Source organism: Lolium rigidum, chromosome 5, assembly GCF_022539505.1.
Source record: "Lolium rigidum isolate FL_2022 chromosome 5, APGP_CSIRO_Lrig_0.1, whole genome shotgun sequence".
Taxonomy (NCBI): Eukaryota; Viridiplantae; Streptophyta; class Magnoliopsida; order Poales; family Poaceae; genus Lolium; species Lolium rigidum.
In genome coordinates, this window is record NC_061512.1 from 60,785,178 (window position 1) to 60,800,643 (window position 15,466).

Below are 15,466 nucleotides of genomic sequence, written 5' to 3' on the forward strand. Positions count from 1 at the left end.
GGCCTTGCGGCCACGCACGGTGCTCGTAAGCCGATCCTAAACAAGGCCAAAAAACCAACATGAAGTTGATCCTAGGAACATCCCGTTTAGGACTTGCGAACGCCACCCTACGTGCCACCTGGATCCTCCCCCATTGTAAGGCCAAACTATTGCGAGATATTAAACTAATCCTTGTAGAACAAGGAGCAATCGTAACGGATCGGATCTACTAAATAATGATCAAGCGGGGTGCCGCCCCACACCCGAGATAGGCGTGAGGACGGCTAGATATGCAAGGGTTGCACTACGTAAGCATGCTTAAACGAAGAACAATACTAACCCTAACACATCTAATGATAACTACGTTGCTCGCCATCAAAAACGCTTCGATACGAGCAACGCATGAACAACGTAGGGCTTGTGCTGCCTAGATCGCAAGATGCGATCTAGGCAGCATGTCGCTATCCGATAGAAACCCTCGAGATGAAGGAGTTGGCGATGCGCCGAGATTGGTTTGTTTTTGGGGTTGAACGTGAGTTGTTGTTTATTCCATAAACCCTAGGTACATATTTATAGTCCAGGGACTTCTAATGTGGGCGTGCACTAAACCGTGCACGAGACAAACTCTAACTTTTAATCTAACATACAATCTACCATAAAGATACACGGGCAATTCAGCCCAATTCCTTCGCGTCAGGCCGCTTCAGGATTTTCCATATATACTCTTCCAAGCCCATCTTGATCGCGGCCCACCTCCTGATCGCGGTTAAATCCTGGTGATAACAGACACTGACTGTAAACAACACAGACGCACCACAAAGACGACACCACGCGGATTAAGCATCCATGATCCGAGTGCATATCCAGTCGAAGTTTCGGAAAGTAAATGTGACGGTTCCACTTGTCAGGTGACGCATCTGACCGGGTCCTGGACAGATGAAGCTAGGCCCCTACGACTCGGCCGCTGCCGCTGTTTCGATCCAACTACAAGGTGACATCAAGTGAACGAAAACGGCCGTCAGCCGTCGGCTATTCGTCGATCGATCGTCTATTTCTTTGGCACCACTGGGCACACGTGTGAGGAGCACGTGATGTACTGCGATATTTCTTTCTTTTTCGAGTGTTTATATCCTCTCCTTAAGTCTTAAGAGGCATCCCGCGGTAAGCCCATAAAAAAGCACTAATAGTTCGAGCTAGACTAATTTGCTAAAAACAAGTTATAATTAACCTGACCAATTTTAACTATGAAGCTGGACGGATCCGGCGTCGCTTTATATTCCTGTTTTCTTTATTGAAAATTGTATGCATCGAATTTCAGTCACTACACTTTTCATGCATCATGTACATCACGCTTGCGCAATACAAAAAAAACAAGCAGCGAGCCAACTAATAGTTGGATTTAAAAGAAATAGTGTAGACGATACAAATTATGAGAAACTCTCTTTTCAAAACAAAAAAAAAAACTCAGAAACCCTCGAGCATTCATGGATTGATATTATCGGACAAACGTCCAGATACCTTTTAACAAGTTATGAAGATCCAACAGAGAAGGAGACGCTAGAAAGAAGAAGGGGCATAGAAAGGGTTCACCATTATGTTTGTTAAATAGTCACCCGAGGGGCAAGACTGGTGTCATAGGCGGGCAAGCATAGAGGAATGACCATATGAGTCGTTGCCAAAGGTAGAGCTGGACAACTAGAGCACACGTGGGAGACGTTCAAGCTCGAAAGACAATGGTAAGGAGTGTATGAGGGGAACAAAATGGTAGAGATAAGATCGCTAAATAAGTCCAAAAATCGAACAATTGTCTTAAGTCCTCTTCGCATTTGTATTTGGTAGATACACCTAAATTTAGATAAATCCGCGATAACTTTTCCCGTCACGACTCACGAGGGGTATGTCATTTTGTTTTCTCCACACTACCATGTGTTTTTTTTCCTCACACCCCAGCGGAGAAATGAAAATTGCGTGCGGGAATAGACTATGCAACTATACGCTTCATTATGAGTGTATTTTTCCCTTTTATTTTGAGACCCCTGGTTCGTGCAGAGACGTCTTCTCGGACTCGCACGAGCCAAACGTCCGCCGCGTCTCCTGGACTCCTGGCCCCTGGTGTCATGTTGCTTGCACGGCAAAGCTCGATAGGGACCTTTTCCGAGCTGGCAAGTTAGTACACTTATCCAATTACCACCTTGGTGTTCCCCTATTTCCAGTATCACTCACATGAATATTCGTCCGACAGATTCAGCGGGGCCCTAGATTCAGCTGGATGGATTCAATTTTCTAGAGATACGTCGCCATCGTCGGAAACTCCAACTCAGAATATACCGGCGACACAGAAATTACAGCAGAAGCAACCGGAGCCGGCGACATGGCGGTCGGTAGCGTGTGTGTGTACGTACCAGGATGGTGCGAGATTGGCGGCGATGAAGAGGAGGTAGCCGGAGGTGCCGAGCACGAGCGCGCGCCTGGACCCCATCCGCCGCACCACCGGCGAGCCCACCACCGAGAACGCCGTGAACGACGTGTACAGAAACCCCAGCGATATGGTCCCCAGGTCGCCGTCCTGCGCGCTCATGGCCGGAACGCGGCAGCAAGCCAGCAATTAGTCAATCAATTCGCCGCGGCATGCGGGGTCATGTCACGTACGTGCGCTGCGGAATTCCGGGGATGGGGCGTGCGTACCGTGTTGACGGTGCTCTGGAGGTTCTGGGCGGCGTGGTAGGCGAGGAAGACGAAGAAGAAGGCCGAGCTCAGGAGGTGCGTGTCGCGGGTCTCCGACGATGCGCCCGCGCCGCGGCGGGCGTCGCCGGCGTCGGCCGAGGCCAGGAGAGCCGCCGCCTCCTCGTCGCGGGACGCCGCGAGCTCGGTCACCACCATCGCGGCCGGAGGGGAGCGTTCTGCTGGGCTGATTTGGAGAGACGTCAACTGCCGGCCTGCCGGGGCCTTCGCCATCGTGTAATCGATGATTTGGGGGAACCGGAGGGTCTGGTTTTTGGGAATTTGGTGATTTCAGAGGGTGTCGATGGAAGATGCTCACTTGCAAAACGACGTCCTACCAAAAACTTCAGGGGTTTTCTTTGTAATGTTGAGAATCCTTTTATTCTGAGAATCGATAATGCTGATCATCCCCAAACGGTCATTTGCATCCCCATGCTATGGAGATTTGAATTTCAAAATAAATGCTAAAGACAAGACAAACCGTCTAACATTGGTGCTAACAGATGTGTGAGTAAGTGTTAAAAGAATTTTTAACCTATCATCACACTCCTTAGCGCATACTTAAGTGGTAATAAAAATGAATTGTTAAAGAAAGTTTAAATAGTTGATCTGAAAAGGCAAAATCAATACCTTTTTGAAAACACGACGACGGGCTGATAGTTCTTCGAACCATGGAAGCTGAGATGCGACTTCTTGACCACTTGTTGGTAATTTCTTTTTAAGTTTCGTGCTTAGCTAAATTTTGATAGTTCACTTTATGATGTAAATAAGTTGTATTGATAAGACAACATGCTTGCATTAGCTAGAAAACACATGTTCCAGTTGTATTGACAAGACAACATGCTAGCATTAGTTAGAAAACACATGTACCAGTTACATTCGAGTTTCAATATTTTTGAAACTATAATAGTCACATTTTACATTTACACATGGGTTTGAGTATCTTTGAAACTCCAAACCATGTGCTATGAAGTCTCAACATGTTGGCTAAATTATGTCAAAAAAAAAAACATGTTGGCTAAACGATGAAAGATCAAGTTAGCAAGCAAGTTCGATTCCAAGCGTGAAATTCACCCTTGCAAAAATAGATTGTAATTGTATGGTTTTAAATTTTGCCCTTTTTGATGATTGTGCATGAAAAATATTATTATCTATACTTGTTTGTCGTGTGATTATTTGAGACTAAAGATGAGCAAGTACGATCTAGTTTTATAAATAAATTACTAGGTCTCCAAGTCCACGATGCAATGCAAGAACTTTTTAAGGAACGAGGAATGGATTTCTCAAGAGGGCAAGAAGCTTAAAATTAATGTGAAAGGGCTTTCAATCCGGCTACTTGACACGAAGGGTGGGATTTTGTAGTTAGAGACCATCTAGGACAAATCAGAGGATTAAGTGTTGGTATTCTACCACATCTCATGAGCCCAACACATGCAGAAGCTGAAGCGTGTGCTAATGCTATCAACACGTCTGCAGAGTGGGGTTTAGTATTTAGGTTTTTTACGATTTAGGGTTTAAAGTTTAGGGTCTGGTCACGATCGTGCCAGAGCCAGAGAATTGAAAAATATGGTGCACGATGGTGTTTCAACTGCCAAATTTTTTCTTCGGGGGTAGCATACGTGGTGAAAAGTAGTCATTTTACAAAAGATTTTGTTTCCAATCGATGTTCTGTGCGTTGTGCACCCCAAGCCAAACACTTGGATCCGCCGGTGCTTATGTGGCCAGAGGATCTGCTGAACTCTATAAAGGTGCTAAGGGCTAGCAATTTTGCTAAGTTAATTATTTTTATCACCAGAATTTGACCGGATCAGAGTTGGGCCGCGATTAAAGATGGGCTTGAAGAATATACATAGAAGATATACATGAATCGGCCTTGTATACAAAGTTTGGGCTAGTTTGCCCGTGTATCTGTAATATAGTAGGATACGTATCGGTTAGATAGAGTTTGGCTCGTGCACGGTTGAGATTATTCCCACGTTAGAAAGTCTACGGACTATAAATATGTATCTAGGGTTTCGAAATAAACAACAATCACGTTCACCACAAACCAATCTAGGCGCATCGCCAACTCCCTTGTCTCGAGGGTTTTCTTCCGGGTAAGCATCATGCTGCCTAGATCGCATCTTGCGATCTAGGCAAGACACGTTTATTCGTTGTTCATGCGTTGCTCGTGCCGAAGCCTTGTTGATGGCGAGCAACGTAGTTATCATAGATGTGTTAGGGTTAGCATTGCTTCATCGTATCATATGCTTTCGTCCGTGCAACCCTTAGACGTCTAGCCGCCCTTACACCTATCTTAGGTGTAAGGACGGCACCCCGCTTGATCATTATTTAGTAGATCCGATCCGTTATGATTGCTCCTTGTTCTTCAAGGATTAGTTTAATATCTCGCATAGTTAGGCCTTACAAACGGGTTGAAGGATCCAGGTGGCACGTAGGGTGTAGTTTGCTAGCCCTAGACAAGATGTTCCGGGGATCAACTTCATGTTGGTTTTTAGGCCTTGTCTAGGGTCGGTTTATGATCACCGTGCGTGGCCGCCGTGCTCAATCACGCGTAGGATGTTCCGATTATGTGGTGAAAACCCTAAATCGTAGTAGGTCGTTTTAGCTTTACATTGATCAAGCAGGACCACCATGCGATCGTACACCTTGTACGAATCATGGGTGGATCGGCTCTTTGAGCCGATTCACAGGACAACCTGAGAGCCGATCGAGGCTCGTATTTAATGTTTACATGTATGCCATGCATGAAACTAAGCGAGGCAAATCCATCACCTTCCTGACTAGGTATAGGTCAGGTGGCACGCCCTTGCACCAGCATCGGACGTGCGTGCCGAGTCTTTGCGGGCCGTCGCTCGAGGGACCAGGGCCAGCCGCAGATCCCGGGAGCCTCCCGGCTCTACTCGTGTTGCCCGTCGCTGCTCGCCGGTGGGTTTCGACCGCAACACATTCCGACACGCCCGGTGGGACAGTCTTCGACATCAACCGCATCGCCATCTACATCCGAGATGGCGGAAGGCACTCCGATCACGTACGAGGATCCGACCGAGGAGCTCAAGAAGAAGTATGACGAGGTCAAAGCGTCCTCGAAGCCGACCTCATCGGCTCTTTCCGGAGAACCCGCTCACACGGCATCGGGTGGAAAGGGTTCTCACCCGAAGGCGCGCTCGATGGAGTGGACCTGTCCGCCCCGTCGGAAGAACGCACCGAGTCTCCGCGTCGGAGATTAACCGCATGGTAGCTCATTCGCTGCACCGCCATTCCGAGAGCCTCGGTGAACACTTTGGAGCGTGTCGCTCTTCGGGTGATCCAGGAAATCATGAGGCATCAGTACTCTCCGTCGGGACCAGCTCTAGGGACTCACCAAGGAGAGATGCCACTCCGAGTCCCGACCACCGCTGCCATTCGCGTTGGCAGCACCAGAAGTGCCGAGTTCACCGGCATACGTCGTCTACAAGATCGGTGGTGACCCTAGTGATTACCAGTTTTTGCATGAGGCGCCTAAGGAGATCCCTCACGGATACACGTGCACATACGTGTCAGACTGCATTAACTGGGCACTCACAAACCAGACTGCAATAGCAGGGACTTCTGGAACAGCAGGAGGAACTTCGGGAACAGATCTTGAGAAGCAGACGTGGCTAGCTGATACGTCTCCAACGTATCGATAATTTCTTGTGTTCCATGCCACATTATTGATGTTATCTACATGTTTTATGCACACTTTATGTCATATTCGTGCATTTTCTGGAACTAACCTATTAACAAGATGCCGAAGTGCCGATTCTTTGTTTCGCTGTTTTTGGTTTCAGAAATCCTAGTAAAGAAATATTCTCGGAATTGGACGAAACAAAAGCCCAGGGGCCTATTTTCTCACGAAGCTTCCGAAGTCCGAAGACGAAATGAAGTGGGGCCACAGGGAGCCAAACCCTAGGCGGCGCGGCCCCCCCTTGGCCGCGCCGCCCTGTCATCCGGGGCCCCTGTGCCCCCTCTCGACTTGCCCTTCCGCCTACTTAAAGCCTCCGTGACGAAACCCCCGCATGCGAGAGCCACGATACGGAAAACATTACCGAGACGCCGTCGCCGCCGATCCCATCTCGGGGGATCCTCGGAGATCGCCTCCGGCACCCTGCCGGAGAGGGGAATCATCTCCCGGAGGACTCTACACCGCCATGGTCGCCCCCGGAGTGATGAGTGAGTAGTCTACCCCTGGACTATGGGTCCATAGCAGTAGCTAGATGGTTGTCTTCTCCCCATTGTGCTATCATTGTCGGATCTTGTGAGCTGCCTATCATGATCAAGATCATCTATATGTAATTCTATATGTTGCGTTTGTTGGGATCCGATGAATAGAGAATACTTGTTATGTTGATTATCAAAGTTATGCTTATGTGTTATTTATGATCTTGCATGCTCTCCGTTACTAGTAGATGCTCCGGCCAAGTAGATGCTTTTAACTCCAAGAGGGAGTACTTATGCTCGATAGTGGGTTCATGCCTGCATTGACACCGGGGAGTGACGAAACCCCTAAGGTTGTGTTGTGCTCGTTGCCACTAGGGATAAAACATTGGCGCTATGTCTAAGGATGTAGTTGTTGATTACATTACGCACCATACTTAATGCAATTGTCTCGTTGTTTGCAACTTAATACTCGGAGGGGTTCGGATGATAACTCTGAAGGTGGACTTTTTAGGCATAGATGCGGTTGGATGGCGGTCTATGTACTTTGTCGTAATGCCCAATTAAATCTCACTATACTCATCATGATATGTATGTGCATTGTCATGCTCTCTTTATTTGTCAATTGCCCAATCGTAATTTGTTCACCCAACATGCTGTTCGTCTTATGGGAGAGACACCTCTAGTGAACTGTGGACCCCGGTCCAATTCTCTTTACTGAAATACAATCTACTGCAATACTTGTTTTTACTGTTTTCTCTGCAAACAATCATCTTCCACACAATACGGTTAATCCTTTGTTACAGCAAGCCGGTGAGATTGACAACCTCACTTTGTTTCGTTGGGGCAAAGTACTTTGGTTGTGTTGTGCGGGTTCCACGTTGGCGCGGAATCTCCGGTGTTGCGCCGCACTACATCCCGCCGCCATCAACCTTCAACGTGCTTCTTGGCTCCTCCCGGTTCGATAAACCTTGGTTTCTTTCCGAGGGAAAACTTGCTCGCTGTGCTCATCATACCTTCCTCTTGGGGTTGCCCAACGAACGTGTGAAATACACGCCATCAAGCATATTTTCTCGGCGCCGTTGTCGGGAGATCAAGACACGCTGCAAGGGGAGTCTCCACTTCTCAATCTCTTTACTTTGTTTTTGTCTTGCTTAGTTTTATTTACTACTTTGTTTGCTGCACTAAATCAAAATACAAAAAAATTAGTTGCTAGTTTTACTTTATTTGCTATCTTGTTTGCTATATCGAAAGCACAAAAAAATTAGTTTACTTGCATTTACTTTATCTAGTTTGCTTTATTTACTATTGCTAAAATGGCCAACGCTGAAAATACTAAGTTGTGTGACTTCACAACCACAAATAATAATGATTTCTTATGCACACCTATTGCTCCACCTGCTACTACAGCAAAATTCTTTGAAATTAAACTCGCTTTATCGAATCTTATTATGAAAGATCAATTTTCCGGAATTAGTTCGATGATGCTCGTCGCCCATCTTAATAATTTTGTTGAACTATGCGAAATGCAAAAATATAAAGATGTAGATGGTGATATTATTAGACTAAAATTGTTCCCTTTCTCATTAAGAGGAAGAGCTAAAGATTGGTTGCTATCTCTGCCTAAGAATAGTATTGATTCATGGACTAAATGCAAGGATGCTTTTATTGGTAGATATTATCCCCCGCTAAAATTATATCTTTGAGGAGTAGCATAATGAATTTTAAACAATTAGATACTCGAACATGTTGCTCAAGCTTGGGAAAGAATGAAATCTCTCGGTTAAAAATTGCCCAACCCATGGATCGACTACTTGGATGATCATCCAAACCTTCTATGCAGGACTAAATTTTTCTTCGCGGAATTTATTGGATTCAGCTGCTGGAGGTACCTTTATGTCCATCACTCTTGGTGAAGCAACAAGGCTTCTTGATAATATGATGATCAACTACTCGAATGGCACACGGAAAGAGCTCCACAAGGTAAGAAGGTAAATTCTGTTGAGGAATCCTCTTCCTTGAATGATAAGGTTGATGCTATTATGTCTATGCTTGTGAATGATAGGACTAATATTGATCCTAATAATGTTCCGTTAGCTTCATTGGTTGCACAAGAAGAACATGTTGATGTAAACTTCATTAAAAATAATAATTTCAACAACAATGCTTACCGGAACAATTCTAGTAATAACTATAGGCCATATCCTTACAATAATGGTAACGGTTATGCTAATTCTTATGGGAATTCTTACAACAATAATAGGAATACACCCCCTGGACTTGAGGCCATGCTTAAAGAATTTATTAGTACACAAACTGCCTTTAACAAATCTGTTGAGGAAAAGCTCAATAAAATTGATATTCTTGTTTCTAGAGTTGATAGTCTTGCCTCCGATGTTGATCTTTTGAAATCGAAAGTTATGCCTAATAGGGATATTGAAAATAAAATTGTTACTACAGCAAATGCCATCCAAGTTAGAATTAATGAGAATATAAGATTAATGGCTGAACTGCGTGCTAGGTGGGATAGAGAAGAAAATGAAAAACTAGCTAAAGAAAAGAATATAGCTAAAGTTTGGACTATTACCACCACTAGTAATGCTAATGCTACACATGTTGCTGCACCTCCTACTCATACTAATAAAAGAATTGGTGTTAGCAATGTTTCCACTTCTAATGCAAAGCGCGAAAAGCTACTGAAGCTGCTAAAGCTGCTGAAACTCGCCTATGATAAAGTCTGCTGAAATTTTTTCCAACATTGGGGATGATGATCCCATTGCTTTAGATTATAATGGTTTGAATTTTGATGATTGCCACATCTCTGAAGTTATAAAGTTCTTGCAAAAACTTGCTAAAAGTCCTAATGCTAGTGCTATAAATTTGGCTTTCACGCATCATATTACAAATGCTCTCATAAAAGCTAGAGAAGAGAAACTAGAGCGCGAAGCCTCTATTCCTAAAAAGCTAGAAGATGGTTGGGAGCCCATCATTAAGATGAAGGTTAAAGATTTTGATTGTAATGCTTTATGTGATCTTGGTGCAAGTATTTCGTTATGCCTAAGAAAATTTATAATATGCTTGACTTGCCACCGCTGAAAAATTGTTATTTGGATGTTAATCTTGCTGATCATTCTACAAAGAAACCTTTGGGTAAAGTTGATAATGTTCGCATTACCGTTAACAATAATCTTGTTCCCGTTAATTTTGTTGTCTTGGATATTGAATGCAATGCATCTTGTCCAATTATATTGGGAAGACCTTTTCTTGAACTGTTGGTGCTATTATTGATATGAGGGAAGGTAATATAAAATATCAATTTCCTCTCAAGAAAGGTATGGAACACTTCCCTAGAAAGAGAATAAAGGTACCTTATGATTCTATTATTAGAACAAATTATGATGTTGATGCTTCATCTCTCGATGTTACTTGATACACACTTTCGCGCCTAGCTGAAAGGCGTTAAAGAAAAGCGCTTATGGGAGACAACCCATGTTTTTACCTACAGTACTTTGTTTTTATTTTGTGTCTTGGAAGTTGTTTACTACTGTAGCAACCTCTCCTTATCTTAGTTTTGAGTTTTGTTTTGCCAAGTTAAGCCGTTGATAGAAAAGTAAGTACTAGATTTGGATTACTGCGCAGTTCCAGATTTCTTTGCTGTCACGAATCTGGGTCCACCTCCCTGTAGGTAGCTCAGAAAATTACGCCAATTTACGAGCATGATCCTCAGATATGTACGCAACTTTCATTCAATTTGAGCATTTTCGTTTGAGCAAGTCTGGTGCCATTTAAAATTTCGTCAATACGAACTGTTCTGTTTTGACAGATTCTGCCTTTTATTTCGCATTGCCTCTTTCGCTATGTTGGATGAATTTCTTTGATCCACTAATGTCCAGTAGCATTATGCAATGTCCAGAAGTGTTAAGAATGATTGTGTCACCTCTGAATATGTCAATTTATATTGTGCACAAACCCTCTAATGAGTTGTTTCGAGTTTGGTGTGGAGGAAGTTTTCAAGGATCAAGAGAGGAGTATGATGCAACATGATCAAGGAGAGTGAAAGCTCTAAGCTTGGGGATGCACCCGGTGGTTCACCCCTGCATATATCAAGAAGACTCAAGCGTCTAAGCTTGGGGATGCCCAAGGCATCCCCTTCTTCATCAACAAATTATCGGGTTCCTCCCCTGAAACTATATTTTTATTCGGCCACATCTTATGTGCTTTTTCTTGGAGCGTCGGTTTGTTTTTGTTTTTGTTTTGTTTGAATAAAATGGATCCTAGCATTCACTTCATGGGAGAGATACACGCTCCGCTGTAGCATATGGACAAATATGTCCTTGGTTTCTACTCATAGTATTCATGGCGAAGTTTCTCCTTCGTTAAATTGTTATATGGTTGGAATTGGAAAATGATACATGTAGTAATTGCTATAAATGTATTGGGTAATGTGATACTTGGCAATTGTTGTGCTCATGTTTAAGCTCTTGCATCATATGCTTTGCACCCATTAATGAAGAAATACATAGAGCATGCTAAAATTTGGTTTGCATATTTGGTTTCTCTAAGGTCTAGATAATTTCTAGTTTTGAGTTTGAACAACAAGGAAGACGGTGTAGAGTCTTATAATGTTTACAATATGTCTTTTATGTGAGTTTTGCTGCACCGGTTCATCCTTGTGTTTGTTTCAAATAAGCCTTGCTAGCCTAAACCTTGTATCGAGAGGGAATACTTCTCATGCATCCAAAATACTTGAGCCAACCACTATGCCATTTGTGTCCACCATACCTACCTATACTACATGGTATTTTCCCGCCATTCCAAAGTAAATTGCTTGAGTGCTACCTTTAAAATTCCATCATTCACCTTTGCAATATATAGCTCATGGGACAAATAGCTTAAAAACTATTCTGGTATTGAATATGTAATTATGCACTTTATCTCTTATTAAGTTGCTTGTTGTGCGATAACCATGTTTACTGGGAACGCCATCAACTCATTGTTGAATTTCATGTGAGTTGCTATGCATGTTCGTCTTGTCTGAAGTAAGGGCGATCTACACTGAGTTGAATGGTTTGAGCATGCATATTGTGAGAGAAGAACATTGGGCCGCTAACTAAAGCCATGATTCATGGTGGAAGTTTTAGTTTTGGACAAATATCCTCAAATCTCTAATGAGAAAAGAATTAATTGTTGTCAAATGCTTAAAGCATTAAAAGAGGAGTCCATCATCTGTTGTCTATGTTGTCCCGGTATGGATGTCTAAGTTGAGAATAATCAAAAGCGAGAAATCCAAATGCGAGCTTTCTCCTTAGACCTTTGTACAGGCGGCATAGAGGTACCCCTTTGTGAAACTTGGTTAAAGCATATGTATTGCGGTGATAATCCAGTTAGTCCAAGCTAATTAGGACAAGGTGCGGGCACTATTAGTACACTATGCATGAGGCTTGCAACTTGTAAGATATAATTTACATGATACATGTGCTTTATTACTACCGTTGACAAAATTGTTTCATGTTTTCAAAATAAAAGCTCTAGCACAAATATAGCAATCGATGCTTTCCTCTTTGAAGGACCATTCTTTTACTTTCAAAGTTGAGTCAGTTCACCTATTTCTCTCCACCTCAAGAAGCAAACACTTGTGTGAACTGTGCATTGATTCCTACATACTTGCTTATTGCACTTATTATATTACTCTATGTTGACAATATCCATGAGATATACATGTTACAAGTTGAAAGCAACCGCTGAAACTTAATCTTCTTTTGTGTTGCTTCAATACCTTTACTTTAAATTATTGCTTTATGAGTTAACTCTTATGCAAGACTTATTGATGCTTGTCTTGAAGTGCTATTCATGAAAAGTCTTTGCTTTATGATTCACTTGTTTACTCATGTCATACACATTGTTTTGATCGCTGCATTCTCTACATATGCTTTACAAATAGTATGATCAAGATTATGATGGCATGTCACTCCGTAAATTATCTTTGTTATCGTTTTACCTCGCTCGGGACGAGCGTAACTAAGCTTGGGGATGCTGATACGTCTCCAACGTATCGATAATTTCTTGTGTTCCATGCCACATTATTGATGTTATCTACATGTTTTATGCACACTTTATGTCATATTCGTGCATTTTCCGGAACTAACCTATTAACAAGATGCCGAAGTGCCGATTGTCGTTTTCTCGCTGTTTTTGGTTTCAGAAATCCTAGTAAAGAAATATTCTCGGAATTGGACGAAACAAAAGCCCGGGGGCCTATTTTCTCACGAAGCTTCCGTAAGTCCGAAGACGAAACGAAGTGGGGCCACGGGGAGCCAAACCCTAGGGCGGCGCGGCCCCCCTTGGCCGCGCCGCCACGTCATCCGGGGCCCCCGTGCCCCCTCTCGACTTGCCCTTCCGCCTACTTAAAGCCTCCATGACGAAACCCCCGGCACCGAGAGCCACGATACGGAAAACATTACCGAGACGCCGTCGCCGCCGATCCCATCTCGGGGATCCCGGAGATCGCCTCCCGGCACCCCGCCGGAGAGGGGAATCATCTCCCGGAGGACTCTACACCGCCATGGTCGCCTCCGGAGTGATGAGTGAGTAGTCTACCCCTGGACTATGGGTCCATAGCAGTAGCTAGATGGTTGTCTTCTCCCCATTGTGCTATCATTGTCGGATCTTGTGAGCTGCCTATCATGATCAAGATCATCTATATGTAATTCTATATGTTGCGTTTGTTGGGATCCGATGAATAGAGAATACTTGTTATGTTGATTATCAAAGTTATGCTTATGTGTTATTTATGATCTTGCATGCTCTCCGTTACTAGTAGATGCTCTGGCCAAGTAGATGCTTTTAACTCCAAGAGGGAGTACTTATGCTCGATAGTGGGTTCATGCTCGCATTGACACCTGGGGAGTGACGAAACCCCTAAGGTTGTGTTGTGCTTGTTGCCACTAGGGATAAAACATTGGCGCTATGTCTAAGGATGTAGTTGTTGATTACATTACGCACCATACTTAATGCAATTGTCTCGTTGTTTGCAACTTAATACCGGAGGGGTTCGGATGATAACTCTGAAGGTGGACTTTTTAGGCATAGATGCGGTTGGATGGCGGTCTATGTACTTTGTCGTAATGCCCAATTAAATCTCACTATACTCATCATGATATGTATGTGCATTGTCATGCTCTCTTTATTTGTCAATTGCCCAACTGTAATTTGTTCACCCAACATGCTCGTTCGTCTTATGGGAGAGACACCTCTAGTGAACCGTGGACCCCGGTCCAATTCTCTTTACTGAAATACAATCTACCGCAATACTTGTTTTTACTGTTTTCTCTCGCAAACAATCATCTTCCACACAATACGGTTAATCCTTTGTTACAGCAAGTCCGGTGAGATTGACAACCTCATCTGTTTCGTTGGGGCAAAGTACTTTGGTTGTGTTGTGCAGGTTCCACGTTGGCGCCGGAATCTCTGGTGTTGCGCCGCACTACATCCCGCCGCCATCAACCTTCAACGTGCTTCTTGGCTCCTCCTGGTTCGATAAACCTTGGTTTCTTTCTGAGGGAAAACTTGCTGCTGTGCTCATCATACCTTCCTATTGGGGTTGCCCAACGAACGTGTGAAATACACGCCATCACTAGCTAAGTATGCCACCCCGATAAACCTCCAGAGCCCAACTCCTGCAGTTGGCTCAGAGCTTGAGAAGCAAGCGTGGCTGGCTAAGTATGCCACTCCGGTAAATCTTCAGAGTTCGACTCCTGCAGCCAGCACCGCGGATCAGATCAGTACAATCTTGAGAGACCAGTCCGGCATGGTGCCGAAAAGGAGGGCAATCGGCTATTCCAAGCCGTACCCCAACGAGTACGAGTTGATCCCACTACCACCCAAATATCGGCTCCCCGAATTCTCCAAGTTTAGTAATCAGATGGTTCCAGCTCAATCGAGCATGTGAGCCGATATTTGGCACAGCCGGGCACGATCTCAGCATCAGATGAGCTGCGTGTGAGGTTCTTCGCGCAGTCCCTCACAGGATCGGCTTTCGGGTGGTTGATACGTCTCCGACGTATCGATAATTTCTTATGTTCCATGCCACATTATTGATGATATCTACATGTTTTATGCACACTTTATGTCATATTCGTGCATTTTCTGGAACTAACCTATTAACAAGATGCCGAAGTGCCGGTTCTCGTTTTCTCGTTGTTTTTGGTTTCAGAAATCCTAGTAACGAAATATTCTCGAATTGGACGAAACGAAGACCCAGGTTCCTATTTTCACCGGAAGCATCCGGAACACCCGGGAAGGACCGGAGGGGGGGCACCGGGCCCCCGGACCATAGGCCGGCGCGGCCCAGGCCCCGGCCGCGCCGCCATATGGTGTGGCCACCCCTTCGACCCTCTCGCGCTGCCCTTCCGCCTACTTAAAGCCTCCGTCGCGAAACCCCGATGCGAAAAACCACGATACGGAAAACCTTCCGAGCCGCCGCCATCGCGAAGCCAAGATCCGGGGGACGAGGAGTCTCTGTTCCGGCACCCTGCCGGAGCGGGGAAGTGCCCCGGAAGGCTTCCCCATCGACACCGCTGCCATCTCC

General features: G+C 44.5%; 1 protein-coding gene across 1 annotated transcript in view; it reads right to left on the minus strand.

The window, feature by feature from the left end:
* Nucleotides 1-2,902, minus strand: part of LOC124656011 — a 31,780-nt gene extending 28,878 nt beyond the window's left edge. The window contains exons 1-2 of the mRNA XM_047194826.1: nt 2,665-2,902; nt 2,308-2,545 (exon numbers count right to left, since the gene is read on the minus strand). Coding sequence (XP_047050782.1) covers nt 2,308-2,545; nt 2,665-2,859 — 433 coding nt within the window. The 5' untranslated portion in view covers nt 2,860-2,902. The remainder of the gene's footprint in view (nt 1-2,307; nt 2,546-2,664) is intronic.
* Nucleotides 2,903-15,466: the final 12,564 nt, after the last annotated feature.